At 44.9% G+C, this 13729-nt stretch overlaps 1 protein-coding gene across 1 annotated transcript in view; it reads right to left on the minus strand.

Moving 5' to 3' along the window:
• Positions 1–278: 278 nt before the first annotated feature.
• Positions 279–13729, minus strand: part of LOC308610517 (uncharacterized protein) — a gene marked incomplete at its 5' end in the record, with an annotated part of 32818 nt that continues 19367 nt past the window's right edge. The window contains 3 exons of the mRNA XM_081259622.1: positions 279–802; positions 12775–12943; positions 13138–13209. Of these exons, the coding sequence (XP_081115748.1) occupies positions 323–802; positions 12775–12943; positions 13138–13209 (721 nt within the window). The 3' untranslated portion in view covers positions 279–322. The remainder of the gene's footprint in view (positions 803–12774; positions 12944–13137; positions 13210–13729) is intronic.

Raw genomic sequence — 13729 nt, forward strand, 5'->3', positions numbered from 1 at the left:
TCTCAGACCTCAACGGTCTGGTCCTGCCAGGGCCCCTGTCCTCTCTGGAGACCACTCCTGGCTCTCTCTGCCGAGAAGGCGCTGCTGGCAGTACGTCCTCTAAGAGTTGAGGTCCGTCGTGCAGACCCTGAGAAAACTCCTAGGAAAAGGCTCCACCTTCTTGTTTACGTCAACAGAGCTCAATGCCTTTGGTAGTGCTGGGTGTGTCCCATTTGATGCAACTGCAGAGCCATTAGGTCAACCAGCACATGTGTGCGGCCCCTTCCCTTAGACTCCTCTGGGCCCTCGTGACATAGGCTCAGAAGACTGCCAGCCTCAAGCCTTACCTCTTCCGAGGGACGGCCACACCGTCTTCCAGGATCTTCGGTCCCATGAATCTCAGTTGCTGTTTGGAACTCAAAGGAGAGAAAAGACCCTGCCTGCGGGGTCTCTTTGGGCTGGGGCCTTCCCCCGTGGGCTGCGCTCCCTCATTCTCCTTTTCTTCTTGCTTCTCTTCCTCCTCCTCCTCCTCCTCCTCGTCGTCCTCCTCCTCCTCGTTCTCCTCCTCCTCCTCCTCGTCCTCCTCCTCAGGGGTGCTCTTGGATTCCACATTGCCCATCAGCTGGACCATGGTGAGATGAGAGACACGGCAGCTGAAGCCCTCCAGGATGCCAAACTTCACGTGCTGCTGGAGGATCTCCAAGGCGGGGAAGACCCGGCAGCAGGCCATGCACCTGAAGCCGGTCTCCATGGTCACCATCCAGTCCGCTGTCTTGGCGCTGGGTCTCTCCTTGACGGCAGGTGGCCCTGATGGGCTGCCTGGCTCTGCCCTTTCCTCATACTCTTTGTCCTCCCCAGTGGGCTCACTGTCAGACAGGAGGCTTTCGGTGGACACATCAGAAGAGGGCTCAGTGGCTACTGCGCACACATCCTCAGGAAGGGTCACTTCTTCTATCCTCAGCTGCTTTTCAGGCAACTCCAAGGGTTTCTTTGTCTTCCAGGAGACAGCGACACCCTTGTTCACTTGTACCTGCATGTAGTATATTTTCATGCCCCTTTCCTCTTTGTCTGGGTGCAGATAGTTCTTAGAGGGTGAAGAGGGTGAGGAGGAGACACAGTGTGATGGGGGAGCGGTCTCTCCTTCTCCCTGATCCTGGGCTAGGGCTGCTCTAGGCTGGGCAGTGTCTCGATGAAATCTCCGGATTCCTGAAAAAGGAAATTAAAATCATAATAACATGCATGGGCCATGCCGGAAGCTGAGGGAGCAGGTGTGGTAGACGAGAGAGGGACATTGGCACGACATAGCTATGTCGTGAGCTTGGTGTCTGTTGGCCGTAGGACGGAGTGGTGTATCTGGTGTCATCTGTGGGCTTTTCATGTGCGTGGGGGGGATACTGGAGCGGTGTCTGTATACAGGGGTGTGGAGTATGGTGGTGAGGGCTGTGGTATGTGAGGGATGCGGCTGGATGCGTGTACGACGAGGAGTGTGAGTTTGGGAATATCGGTGGTGCATTCCTTGTGGAATGGGGCTGTGGTGCAGGAGGAGAGTACTGTGGAGCACGTGCTTGGGGTTGATGTGCACTGAGAAGGGCTGTGCCTGGAGGGCGCGTGTATGTGTGAGCTGTGTGGACCTGAGCTGGATGGTCCTGCTCTCAGGCTGGAGGTGTATGATGCAGAACTCTGTCCTTCTCTGGAAGCAAAGGCAAAGACAAAGCCTACATTTTCCTCTGAAGATGCTTAATCTGGTCCCTCTTCCCTCCACCTCAAGCCCAGACCTTTCCGGCCCCTGCTCCTTGACTTCCCCACCATGGTAGTAGCAGTATTCACACACACACACCCAGACTCAGCTGGCATCCACGCCCTCGGAACAGCTCAGCCATCCTGCCCAGGCTCCTCCACAGAGCCCTCATCACCTCTGATGACCCTGGGTTTCCTCTCAGCCTCCCTGGGATCTGTGTGCCTCCTGCCTCACAGCCAAGCACCCCCTCACCTGAGGAGCCCCGCGCCCTTACCAGCGTAGCTGAGCTTGCGCCGAGTAGAAGTACAGAAGAAGTATTTAGAGGCAGAGGAGACCTCCCCTGGCCCTGGGCTGCAGCCTTGGGCCACCACAGTGGATCCAAGCCGAGGGGGATCCTCTTGTGACTTCGAGATTCCTGAGGGAAGAATGAAAGGCTCAGGGTGGGTTCATCAGTCCTCTGTCCACAAATATTTACTGAGTGTGTGACACGTGTCAGGTGCAGTGAATACACACAGTTGAGAGTGTGGTTCCCAGTGGATACTCCAGGATTTAATTCCAATCCATACTTATTCTCTCACTGTCTAGTTGGTAATGTAGGCCTCGGTGGTGACTGTGAGTGTGTGGGAAGAGTGAGTGATGTGTATCAGTTAAGTCTGTGGTAAGTGTGGGGTTGGCATGGGGAGCACAGTGCAGATGTGTCTATCTGTGTGTGTGGCCTTTGTGTGCATGGTTTCTGTTCACAAGTCAGGAATTCTGGGACATGTAACTTTTCCTCATTACATGGTGTGGCTTGTATTTATGGTGCGTGTTCATTCATTCAGTCACCAAGATTCAGTAAGCAGCTACTCCTGTGTATCCGGCACTCTTCCATTGTTGTAGTCTTTGGTAACGCTGCACATTCTAGTAGGGGAAGACACACACTAAACAAAACTACAATAAATATATAATACATCAGCTGGTGGTAAGTATATAAGGGTTGCCAGACTTAGCGAACAAGAATACAAGGCACCCAGTTAAATTTCAGTTTCAGATAAACCCAGAATACTTTTTTAGTGTAAGTATTCCCATGCAGTGTTTGGCCTGACTTAGTTTTAGTGTAAGTATGGCCCATACAATATGTGGGACATACTGCTACTGAAAAATTACTTGTTGTTTATCTGGAATTCAAATTGAACTGGATAGCCCATATTTTCTCTGGCCATCCTGACCTGGGTTACTGAGACTGTGGTTTACTGTGGTTTGTACAAAGCGGGTCTGGCATTACTCAAGAATGTGTTATAAGTGTGGTGTGTATGACACGTGACTGGTTCTTATAGAGGTATTTAGAGATGGCTGAAGTTAGCTGTGTTTGTGCAAGAGTTGAGGAGATACATATATATATAGTGTGTGTGTGTATGTCCTATATATATAGTGTGTGTGTCTATATACATATCTCATCTCCAGCGTTTGGTGTTGGAGGAGACGATTGTGATACAGGTGGGTTGTATGAGAACGTAGTACAGAAGGGATGCATGTATATACCTCCATGTGCTGTGTGTGGTTTACTAAGGAAGTTATATGTGGGGTGTGTGATATTTTTGCTGTATCAGAGTGTACATGGGTGTATGAGTTACTGTCTCATGAAACACCCCTAACAAGAATTCTGTATACACTCTTACGTACACCGAGTGTCAGCCAGGTCCAGGCAGGGTGACAAGAACTTTACCACGCAGACTTTATATCTGGTAAGCACTCTAACCCCATTCATCTCGCTCTTCTCTGCACTACCACACACACACACACACACACACACACACACACACACACACACACAGAGTCACACACAGGAACACAGAGCAAAATATTCTGAATGGTCAGGGGCAGTCATTGCCTTCCCCAGCCTGTCCCAGCCACTGCCTGGAAATCTGCCTGCTGTCTAGAGCTCCATTCCCAGGGCCCATCCTACAGTCTCCAGGGCCCTGGGCCTGGTAGGAGCTACTGGGCTCTAATCTGGGGCAGAGGCCTCTAGCTGGAGCTCTGGGGTGACCACCCCTCTCCCAGGGCAAGCTACTCGCCTACATTTAATGCACGCAGGCACCCCGTGGCCCGTGGCTCTCAGAGCTCCCCGCAGGACCCTGAGGCCATTTCTCACCCCTGCTCACGCGGTCTCAGTCTCTGGAAAACCCTTCCCTTCCCTTGATCTCCTTTGGGAAATTCTTCCTGTTGAAGGAATAAAACCTCCTTGCTTTCAATATGACACCATCCCTAGACAAACAATCTTCTTTCAAAGTGCATTCCACTTGTCAAGATATTTTTCAACAGGGCCTTCAACTCATGGGGCTTCTCTTTCCACTTTGGTAAAAGAGGCCAAGCAACTCATGGGTCTCTCTCAGCATCCTTGCATCCTTCACATCCCCCACCTCATGACCCCAGGGAAAGATCCAAGAGAATAAGAGAGAAATCGGGGACTGAGAAAAGCTGCACCTCTAGGTCTGTGCAAGCAGGATGCAGCCTGCTATGAGTCCGACAGAGCTCCAGGCCCGGCTGCCCCAGGGGAGAGTCCTCAGACCAGCGGAGCTGACCTCCCATCTCCCAGGGGGCATCTGGCCGTTCTGTGCCGTCTCACACCACAGGGACCCTCCGGATGGATACGGCAGCGTCAGTGAGACAAGGTCTCTCGCTCCCTGCTTCACAGGTGACACGTTCTCAGTCCCCCCCATCCTAGAGAAGGTTTAGTTTGGCAGAAACCCATGTGCCCCAGCATGTTGCCCCCCACATACCTCCTCCGTTCTCGGCAGTTTCCTGGGACTCTTCATTTTCCAGATGTTTCCTCTTTTGTCGCCGTTTCATGGTACCAACTAGAAGTCTCCCTTAGAAGATGCCTCAAGAGATGTCCAACTCCTCCTCTTCCCTACAGGTTGGCCCTTGTTGGCTCTTGGGCAATCCGTTGAAATGATTCAATACAAATAAAAATAGTCAAGTCTCCTAAATGGCTGAAAAACTTGTACCACTTAGTGAACCAGCAGTACTGCCTAGTGCTCACCAGGGCTGTTATGTTTGCAAGGTTGCCAGGCGCACAGTGGAATTCTGTGACCTCAGTGATGACATCAGAGCATTCCGTGGACCTAGGTGGAGCACAGTGTCTGCAATAGCACAGGCCCCATTTTCAAGAACATTTCCTTTTTCCCAGCTGAACCTTTCCCGTGAAAGGGAAAGGTTCATACCATATCTATTATAAATTGTATCATACCATGTCTATTATAAAATTCACATTTTGAGTGGAGATCTTTTCATGTCTTTTCTAGAGAGATTTAATATGAATATTTTCAGTGGTCTCCAGTTTCCCTGTGGATTATTGACATTTTAAACTCTGCACTTCAATTTTCCCTCAATACGTGTAATTTTGTCACAGCTATTTCTGTACTTAAAGATGAGGAACTATATAATTGATTTCTTCATTTTTTTCCCATCTCTTTCCAAGGTACTGCATTTGATTGTGTCTTACGAATGAGTGAAAAATGCTAGTCCTTGAGTCAGGACGTTGGGCCCTTTACCAAGTAACTCAACCTATCTGGGCTTCAGCTTCTGTATGTGCCATCAAGAGGCTTGGACTAGCTGACTTTTCAAATGCTGTGTTTCTTTGATTCACTCTCACTTACTGATCTGCCACTTAAGAAGAGGGTCTGTTCTCATAAAGTAACAACAGTCTTTTCCTAACCTTGGGTTGGGTGGAGTTTAACTGTTCGTACTCACTTTGTTAGTTATATTGCCTTCTACGTATGCTTAGCTCTAAATAATTTATATGGCTCTTGTGACAATTTTTAGATCTTCTTTTTTTCTTATTTTCTTTTACACTTTCTAATTTGTTATCGCCAGTGTAGAGGAGCCTGATTGACTTTTAAAATTTATTGATCTTGTATGTGTGTGCCTTGTTGAACCGTCTTATTAGTTCCTGCTAGTTTATCTGTGGGTTCTTTTGGGTCTCCTAGATAAATGAGCATAGGAAATGTAAATAATGTGTTCTTTGGATAAAGTTTATTTTCTTGCATCTATATATATATAGAAGCAATATGTTGAATTGATTTAAATATTTAAATACTTACATACCTGTTATCACAATCTAACGTTCTTGATCTTATTTTCTTTCAATCAATATTATGTTTTCAAGATTTATCCACGTGAATCCATATAGATCTAGGTCTTTGATTTTTGACTGCTTGATATTATTTCATCACATGCATATAGCATCATTTATTTTCCATTCAAGCATTATTGGACAATTGGATTGTTTCCCTCCCTTCTCTAGAACAAACAACATTTCCTAGAATATCCCTGAAGATGTCTGACAGTCGAGAAGGGCCAGGCTGCCCGAAGGATTGCTACTTGCTTTCAGCCACCTTCCAACAGGCCGTCTCCAGCCAGCAATTTGAAGCACAGCTGAAATGAAAACTGCCCCAAATGTGAAGATCTTAGGAGCTTCATTTTCCAGATGTTTCCTCTTTTGTCGCCGTTTCATGGTACCAACTAGAAGTCTCCCTTAGAAGATGCCTCAAGAGATGTCCAACTCCTCCTCTTCCCTACAGGTTGGCCCTTGTTGGCTCTTGGGCAATCCGTTGAAATGATTCAATACAAATAAAAATAGTCAAGTCTCCTAAATGGCTGAAAAACTTGTACCACTTAGTGAACCAGCAGTACTGCCTAGTGCTCACCAGGGCTGTTATGTTTGCAAGGTTGCCAGGCGCACAGTGGAATTCTGTGACCTCAATGATGACATCAGAGCATTCTGTGGACCTAGGTTGAGCGCAGTCTCTGCAATAGCAAGTTAAGACCTTATATGATTGTTCTATATTGTCATAAGGCATATAAGATCAAAATTATGGTAGGAACTCCGGAAGCCAATTTCAAAAACAAAACAGTTCTCAGATTATTTTGCATACACAGAAAAATTCATGAGTTTCAACAATTGAAGCTTTATTATTTATGCTGTGCTTTAACTACAGATCCATAATAGGGAGAGGGAAAATCCTGGAGCTAGAAACAAAAGTGGATATACCTACATTGTGGAGGTGTAAAAAAAAAAAGTTGCTCTTGTTGAAAAGATGCACAAGGGGAGAGAACTGAGCATAATAGCAGAGGACCCTCTGGATGTGGAACCAGTAAGGACAAAGCAGGTTTGGATGGCGTTCCATACGCAGACCAATGGTGGTATTTTTAATATAGTTGGTTAAAGGGCTTTATTTAGCAAGTTACAGTTGACCCTTGAACAATATGGTTTTGAACTGGGCAGGTCCACTTATATGCAGGGTTTTTTTTAATAGTAATTACTACAGTACTACATGATCTGTGGTTGGTTGAACCCATGGTTGCAGATACAGAGGAACCACGGTATGGAAGTCTGACCATAAGTTATTTATACAGATCTGTCTATCCATCCATCCATCCGTCCACCCATCTGTAGAGAGAGAGAGGGAGTGAGTGCACATGCTAGGTATTTACAGAAGTAGATATGGAAGTGTGAGTATATACAAACACACACATGTGTATGTGATGTATATAAGCATGTATATCCACGTTTCTATTTCAGGGCTGGAGCAAGGAAAGTGTAGAATGATCCTGGAGAAAATTTACTGTGCCAGAAAGTAGGAAAGAGTGGCGGGATGTGTAAAAAGATCCAGCTTGAAGAGACTCACACTGGGTAAATCTGAGCAATTTGGCCATAAAATAAACAATTATCATACAGAATATGAATAAAAAAAGAGGAAGGGAGGGAAGGAAGGGCTCTCATAATAGAATGCCAAACCATAAATATATAGAAGGAATGATGTAATGTAAAAATCCTTATTTACAACCATCATAGTAATGATAGGTTCTGGCAAGAGTAATCAATGAATTATAAAACTACTGGTTGAAAGTTTACAAGGAGCAGGATGCTACAAAACCCAAAGTATCTCTCCACAAAGTATTAATCACAACAAGAAATACAGTAGGTATAAATTTGGTGAACACTACCTTAGCCAAGAGATGAACATGATCAATAACAGAACAAACGAACGTTTTAGATCTCTGGGGTATGCTATACTGAGAAGGACGCAACGTTGCTTCAGTACTATTACTGACAGAAATAAAGAACCAGATCTTATCGCAAGGAAGCATCCACGTTGAGAGTCTCCTGTTTCACAGTTATGACCACAGGGAGCATAACTGGCCAAAGGTCCCAGCTGCTGCTCTTAAACCCATCACCAGGTTTGCCTGGAGGCCGGCCTTGCCCCTGATTGCTCCTAGTCAGCACAGCAGGGATCCTAAGGCAGGCCATTTCTTGGAGACCAGGATTCCTCTGTCCAGTGACCTTTTTTCAAGGACTCTGACAGCCTTGAAGGAGTTTACGTGGATGACAAGGCAGTCTCGGATGATCTACCAAATCTTTCTTCCAAATCTTCACTCAGGGTCAGACTTGCACTATGAGCTGATAGCTCCGCCAGCCTTCCAGAGCTCCCTGCCATTTCCTCTCCGATGTTTTCCCTAATGAAAGATTTGTTCATTAAAGTCTTTCTCAGCACTTTGCCGTCTAGTTCTTGGAGGACCAGGACAAACCCCAAGCCCTAGAAGCATCCCTTTTTGGCTCTTTCTAGTAACCTTCCTTTCCATATGGTAGCCACTAATTTGTAATGGTGTAGATTCACTTAGCCTATTTTGTACTTGATATAAATGGAGTCGTGTAACAGGTGCTATTTTGTGTTGGCTTCATTTGCTCCACAGTATATCCATGACATTTATCCATATTGTTGGGAGTGGATACCTTTGATTCATTTTCATTGGTGGATATTATTGCAGTGTGTAAACATATCAAAATCTATTTATTAATCCCATTATTGGTGGGTATTGGGTACTTCCCCATTCTTGGCTATCACAGTTAGTGGTGATGTGAGCAATCTAGAATGTGCCTTGTGCACTTGTTTGAGGGATATTTCTATGGGTGGAGCCAAAGGGTTCTAGGGTATATGTTCAACTTTGGTAGATACAGTTGACCCTTGAAGAATGCATGGGCATGAGGGATGCATCTGAGTCTTTTATTCCATAGATGTTTTTAAAATATCTCTCACTTTTGGCCCAAGAGTGCTGCGTTTGGGTTTACAGTGTTTCTTAACTTTAAAATAGTCCAATTTTTCAATTTTTTCTTTCACAGTTGGTGACTTTTTTGGTCTTAAGAAATTCTTCCTACTCCAAGGCAAAAAGGCTGTTATCTTACGTTTCTTTCCTAAAGCATCATTGTTTACTTTTCAAATTTAAGTCTGCAGATCTTCTGCAATTTATATTTTTATATCCTATGCAGTAATGATTAATATTTTTCCCATATGGATATCCAGCTGACTGAGAACCAATAGTTGACCCTTGGACAACATGGGTTTAAACTACACAAGTGCACTTATACGAGGATTTTTTTTAATAGTAAATACTGCACTACTTCACGATCCAAGGTTGGTTCAATCCTCAGATGCAGAATTGCCGATTATGGAGAAACCATGTACGTACAGAGGACTGGCTATAAGTTATACTTGGATTTTCAGCTTAGCAGAGGGTTGGCACCCCTAACCCCCTTGAACCCTAGTTCAAGGATCAACTGTATTAACAAGAGTTCTTTCCCCTCTCTGCTGCAGTGTTTTCTTTTCTTTCTTTTTTCTTTTGGCCGTGCTGCGTGGCTTGCAGGATCTCAGTTCCCTGACCAGGGATTGAACCAGGGTCACCACAGTGAAAGCGCCAAATCCTTACCACTAGACCACCAGGGAACTCCCTGCAGTGTTTTCTTTTTACACGTTGTTATAATGTCTGTTTCAACATGGATTTTGATGTCTATTATCTTGTCTATCCTTGAGCGAACACCAGACTATCTTATATTGTAGATTTATAGTAAGATTTAATGTGACTAATATCTTTCTTTTCATTCTTCTTTCAGATTGTCCCAGCTCTTCTTTTATTTTTTATTTTTATGTTTTTTTAGATGTTGGGGGTAGGAGTTTATGTATTTATTTTTGCTGTGTTGGGTCTTCGTTTCTGTGCGAGGGCTTTCTTTAGTTGTGGCAAGCGGGGGCCACTCTTCATCGTGGTGCGTGGGCCTCACTATCACGGCCTCTTGTTGGGGAGCACAGGCTCCAGACGCGCAGGCTCACTACGTGGCTCACGGGCCTAGTTGCTCCGTGGCATGTGGGATCTTCCCAGACCAGGGCTCAAACCCGTGTCCCCTGCATTAGCAGGCAGATTCTCAACCACTGCGCCACCAGGGAAGCCCCCAGCCCTTCTTGTAGCTCTTTGCTTTCCCACATAATATTTGTAAACATCTCATCAATTTCCAAGGGGAAAAAATGCTGGTGTTTTTATTGGGGTTTGACTGAGCCTATAGATCATTTTGAGGATTACTGATATCTTTGTAATATTGAATCTTCAAGCCATGAATATCACTATTTTTAAGAATTTCTCTTGGAGAAAAATAAAAGTGGATCCCATGTAATAAAATGTACATAAATAGACTCCAAAATATTTAAAGGACCTACATGTGAAAGATAAGTCTAGAAAGTTAATTTTTAAAAGGTAGAAATATATTTTTTCACCTGAGGAGTTTCAGAAGCACAGATATTAAGAAATTATTGGTTTATTATCTTATAATTAAAGATTTCTATTCCATGAAGAACACAATAGAAAAATTTTAGAAACACGTGCCCAATTAGGAAAGGATACTTGTAATTGGTAAAACTGAAAAGGTATTAATAATCAGAATATGTAATAGAAATGAGGAAGAAAAAGATAGCATCCACATTAGAAAATGGGGCAAAAGTTTTAAGTAGACATTTATAGATGAAGCTACCAAGCATTTGAATAAAAGATCAAACTTATTAGAAATCAGAGAAATTTAACTAAAACAAGATACTACTATACACTTAATACACTAGCAAAACGGTGATGAGTCGTCCAAATGAAGGTAAGTGGTTGCACAAAAACCTGACGTGCAACTCTTTGGTAATCTGGACTGGTGTAGCCCTTCAGGAAGTCAATCTGGCTATATTATTAAAGTATACACATTTGCTATGAAATAATTTCACTCGGGTATGTATTCCAAAGAAATTCTCAGATACGTCTATAAACAAATGTAAGAAGATGTTTACTTTATTGTCATTGGCATGGCAGTTGGAAGAGTACAGGTAAAATGTGGGTGCAGAAAATGGAACTCTATGAAACAAATTAGATAGATGGGTGAATGTTTTTTTTTGTTTGTTTGTTTTTCTGCGGTACGTGGGCCTCTCACTGTTGTGGCCTCTCCCGCTGCGGAGCACAGGCTCCGGACGTGCAGGCTCAGCAGCCATGGCTCACGGGCCCAGCCGCTCCACGGCATGTGGGATTTTCCCAGACTGGGGCATGAACCCGCGTCCCCTGCATCGGCAGGCAGACTCTCAACCACTGTGCCACCAGGGAAGCCCGGATGGGTGAATCTTAAAAATATACTCCTGAATGAAGGAAATAAACACCAGAATGAATTTTATGACACAATATTATTTATATGAATCGAAAATATACACAAGTGCACATTGTGCACAAGAACACACCCAAAAGAAAACACATCAAACAAATTAGAATGGTAGCTTACGGGGTAGAGAAGGGAGTGGAGGGTGCCACAGGGAACAGGAGGTGAATAAATAAAACTTAATCATGTTACCGTATTTCATCATGCTATATCCAAGATTTCACTTTACTTGTAGTGGAAAGAAATCCTGTGTGCTATGTTGGCTTAAGTCAGGAATAGTTCTTGGAGGATATTTTCCTGAAAGAATTTGGAACAAATTTTTGAAAAAATCTTTGTTTATACTATGGATGATCTTTTTTTGTTTGTTTTGTTTTTTTCTTTAATTTCTGTTTTGTGGGTGTGTGTGGGATCTACTTTATTTTGTATTTCATTAATCTGATCTTATATTTTTCCATCTGCCTTCTTCAGTTTTATTATTCATTTATTAACTTCCTGAAATGGATGTTTTCTGAATCAATTTTCAACTTCCTTTCTACTTTGTTTTTTTTTTGTTTTGTTTTTTTTTTTGTTTTTGTTTTCCTTGCTGTACGCGGGCCTCTCACTGTTGTGGCCTCTCCCGTTGCGGAGCACAGGCTCCGGACGCGCAGGCTCAGCGGCCATGGCTCACGGGCCCAGCCGCTCTGCAGCATGTGGGATCTTCCCGGACCAGGGCACGAACCCGTGTCCCCTGCATCGGCAGGCGGACTCTCAACCACTGCGCCACCAGGGAAGCCCCCCTTTCTACTTTAATATATGCTTTTAAGGCTCAACATTTCCCTCTATGTATGTGTTCAAATCTCCAGATCCAATTATGAATTTGAATGTTTCTCTTCATGGTTCTGTCAATTTTTGCTTTATAAAGTATCAGCTGAAGTTATTAGTTTCTGATAATTGGAAACTTTTATGACTGTGAAGTGTCCCTCCGTATGTCAAGTAATGCTTTTTCCTTCCCCTTAAAGTTCACTTGGTCAAATAACAATGTCACAGATTTTATAATTACAGAAATAACTTGAGACCTAGGATGTTGATGTCTGTCTCTAGAAAGGATTTTCCCTTGCTTCTGCACGGGTTGTAAGATGCTAACAAAACACGTTCACCTTTACACAATCTCAGGGAATGAGGTGTTTTGGCGTTTGGCTTCAGTCCCTGCCAAAGAAAGCCCAGTTTCCTTCTCCCCTTATTCCAATGGTGAAACTCTTTGGGGTTTACCAGGAAGCCTTCGTGGCTGGTAATGCTTTTATGTCGCTTAGCCTCTTGAAGACGTCCAAAATTCTACTGAGTTTGTACGCCTTTCAATGAACAGAATCTACACTCTTCTGAAGCCTACACAGTAGAACGGCAAGACTGCCCGAGACCTTCTCAGGGATTCCGGAAAGTGAAAACCAGAGTGAAAACATGTAGTCCAGAGCTGGTGCCGGTAGACACCCCCGCACCCACCCTTGCATTCTGGGACATGTAGTCCAGAGCTCGTAAACTCGTGTAGTCCCATATACTGCAGCTACAGTAACGCCTCGCTGTAAAGGTTTACCCGCGGAATTCTGGGAAATGTGGTCCAGGAGTTCCGGGTTAGTCGCAGGCACTTCCGCCCCAGGAGGACACGTAGCAGCCATGTTTTGCGTGATGGCGGTGTTTCAGGTCCGCTCTTCACGACCCATTCAAGCTTCCCCGACATGCGCCTGGGGCCAACGTTTGCAGACCTTTCATTTGGGGAGAAAGAGGAGGGGCGGCTAAAAGCGGAGGTTTGAGGGCCTGGAGTGGTGATGTACGTCCCGCGGGCGGAGCTTCTTTGCGTTTGGTAACGTACCCGGGATGGGGTGGGCTCAGGTCGTGCCTCCTGGGGTTTGAGGGTCTCCCCGGTTTTCTTCACCCCTAACCTGACCCCGTCCCCCACCTATGAGCTAGCCCTACCGCTTCATACGGCGTCACACTGGGTGAGTTGCTTAACTCCTCTGTGCCTCCGTTGCTGTTCGGTAAAAGGGGGGAGAAAGGAATGCCTTGTTAACATAGTGTTGTGAGAAGAAACGAGATAGCACAAGTAAAAGGTCTACAACTGCCTGATACGTTGTTGGTATTAATACTACGCTAATTCGGGAGGCACCCATTTCGCAGCGGGATTCTGTGAGCCCAGGAAGCTGAATTGTCCTGGACTCCTGGCCTGTTTTGGAAGGAGAGGACTTCTAGCTGGTACGGGGGCGGAAGGGGGTGCGGTATGAATTAGTGGGGATGGAAACAACAGCCCTGGTATTTCACAGTCTCCTTTCCTTCCCCAGCCCTGGCTTCTCAAAAAGCACTGCACGGAGGAAGAGGCAACAGAGCCCCACGTGAGTAGGACTTGGCATTCTTCTACTTAAGATATTCCTATAAATTGTAGAACGTATGGGACATGGGTAACGATGATAACTGAGCCTTGGTCACTAATTTCCATTCTAAAAGCTTTATGCACATGACCACATTTCCATCAGGCAGTGGCTCTGTGAATTGGT

This window comes from Mesoplodon bidens (assembly GCF_964165515.1).
Source record: "Mesoplodon bidens genome assembly, contig: HAP1_SCAFFOLD_856, whole genome shotgun sequence".
In the NCBI taxonomy this organism is placed as follows: Eukaryota; Metazoa; Chordata; class Mammalia; order Artiodactyla; family Ziphiidae; genus Mesoplodon; species Mesoplodon bidens.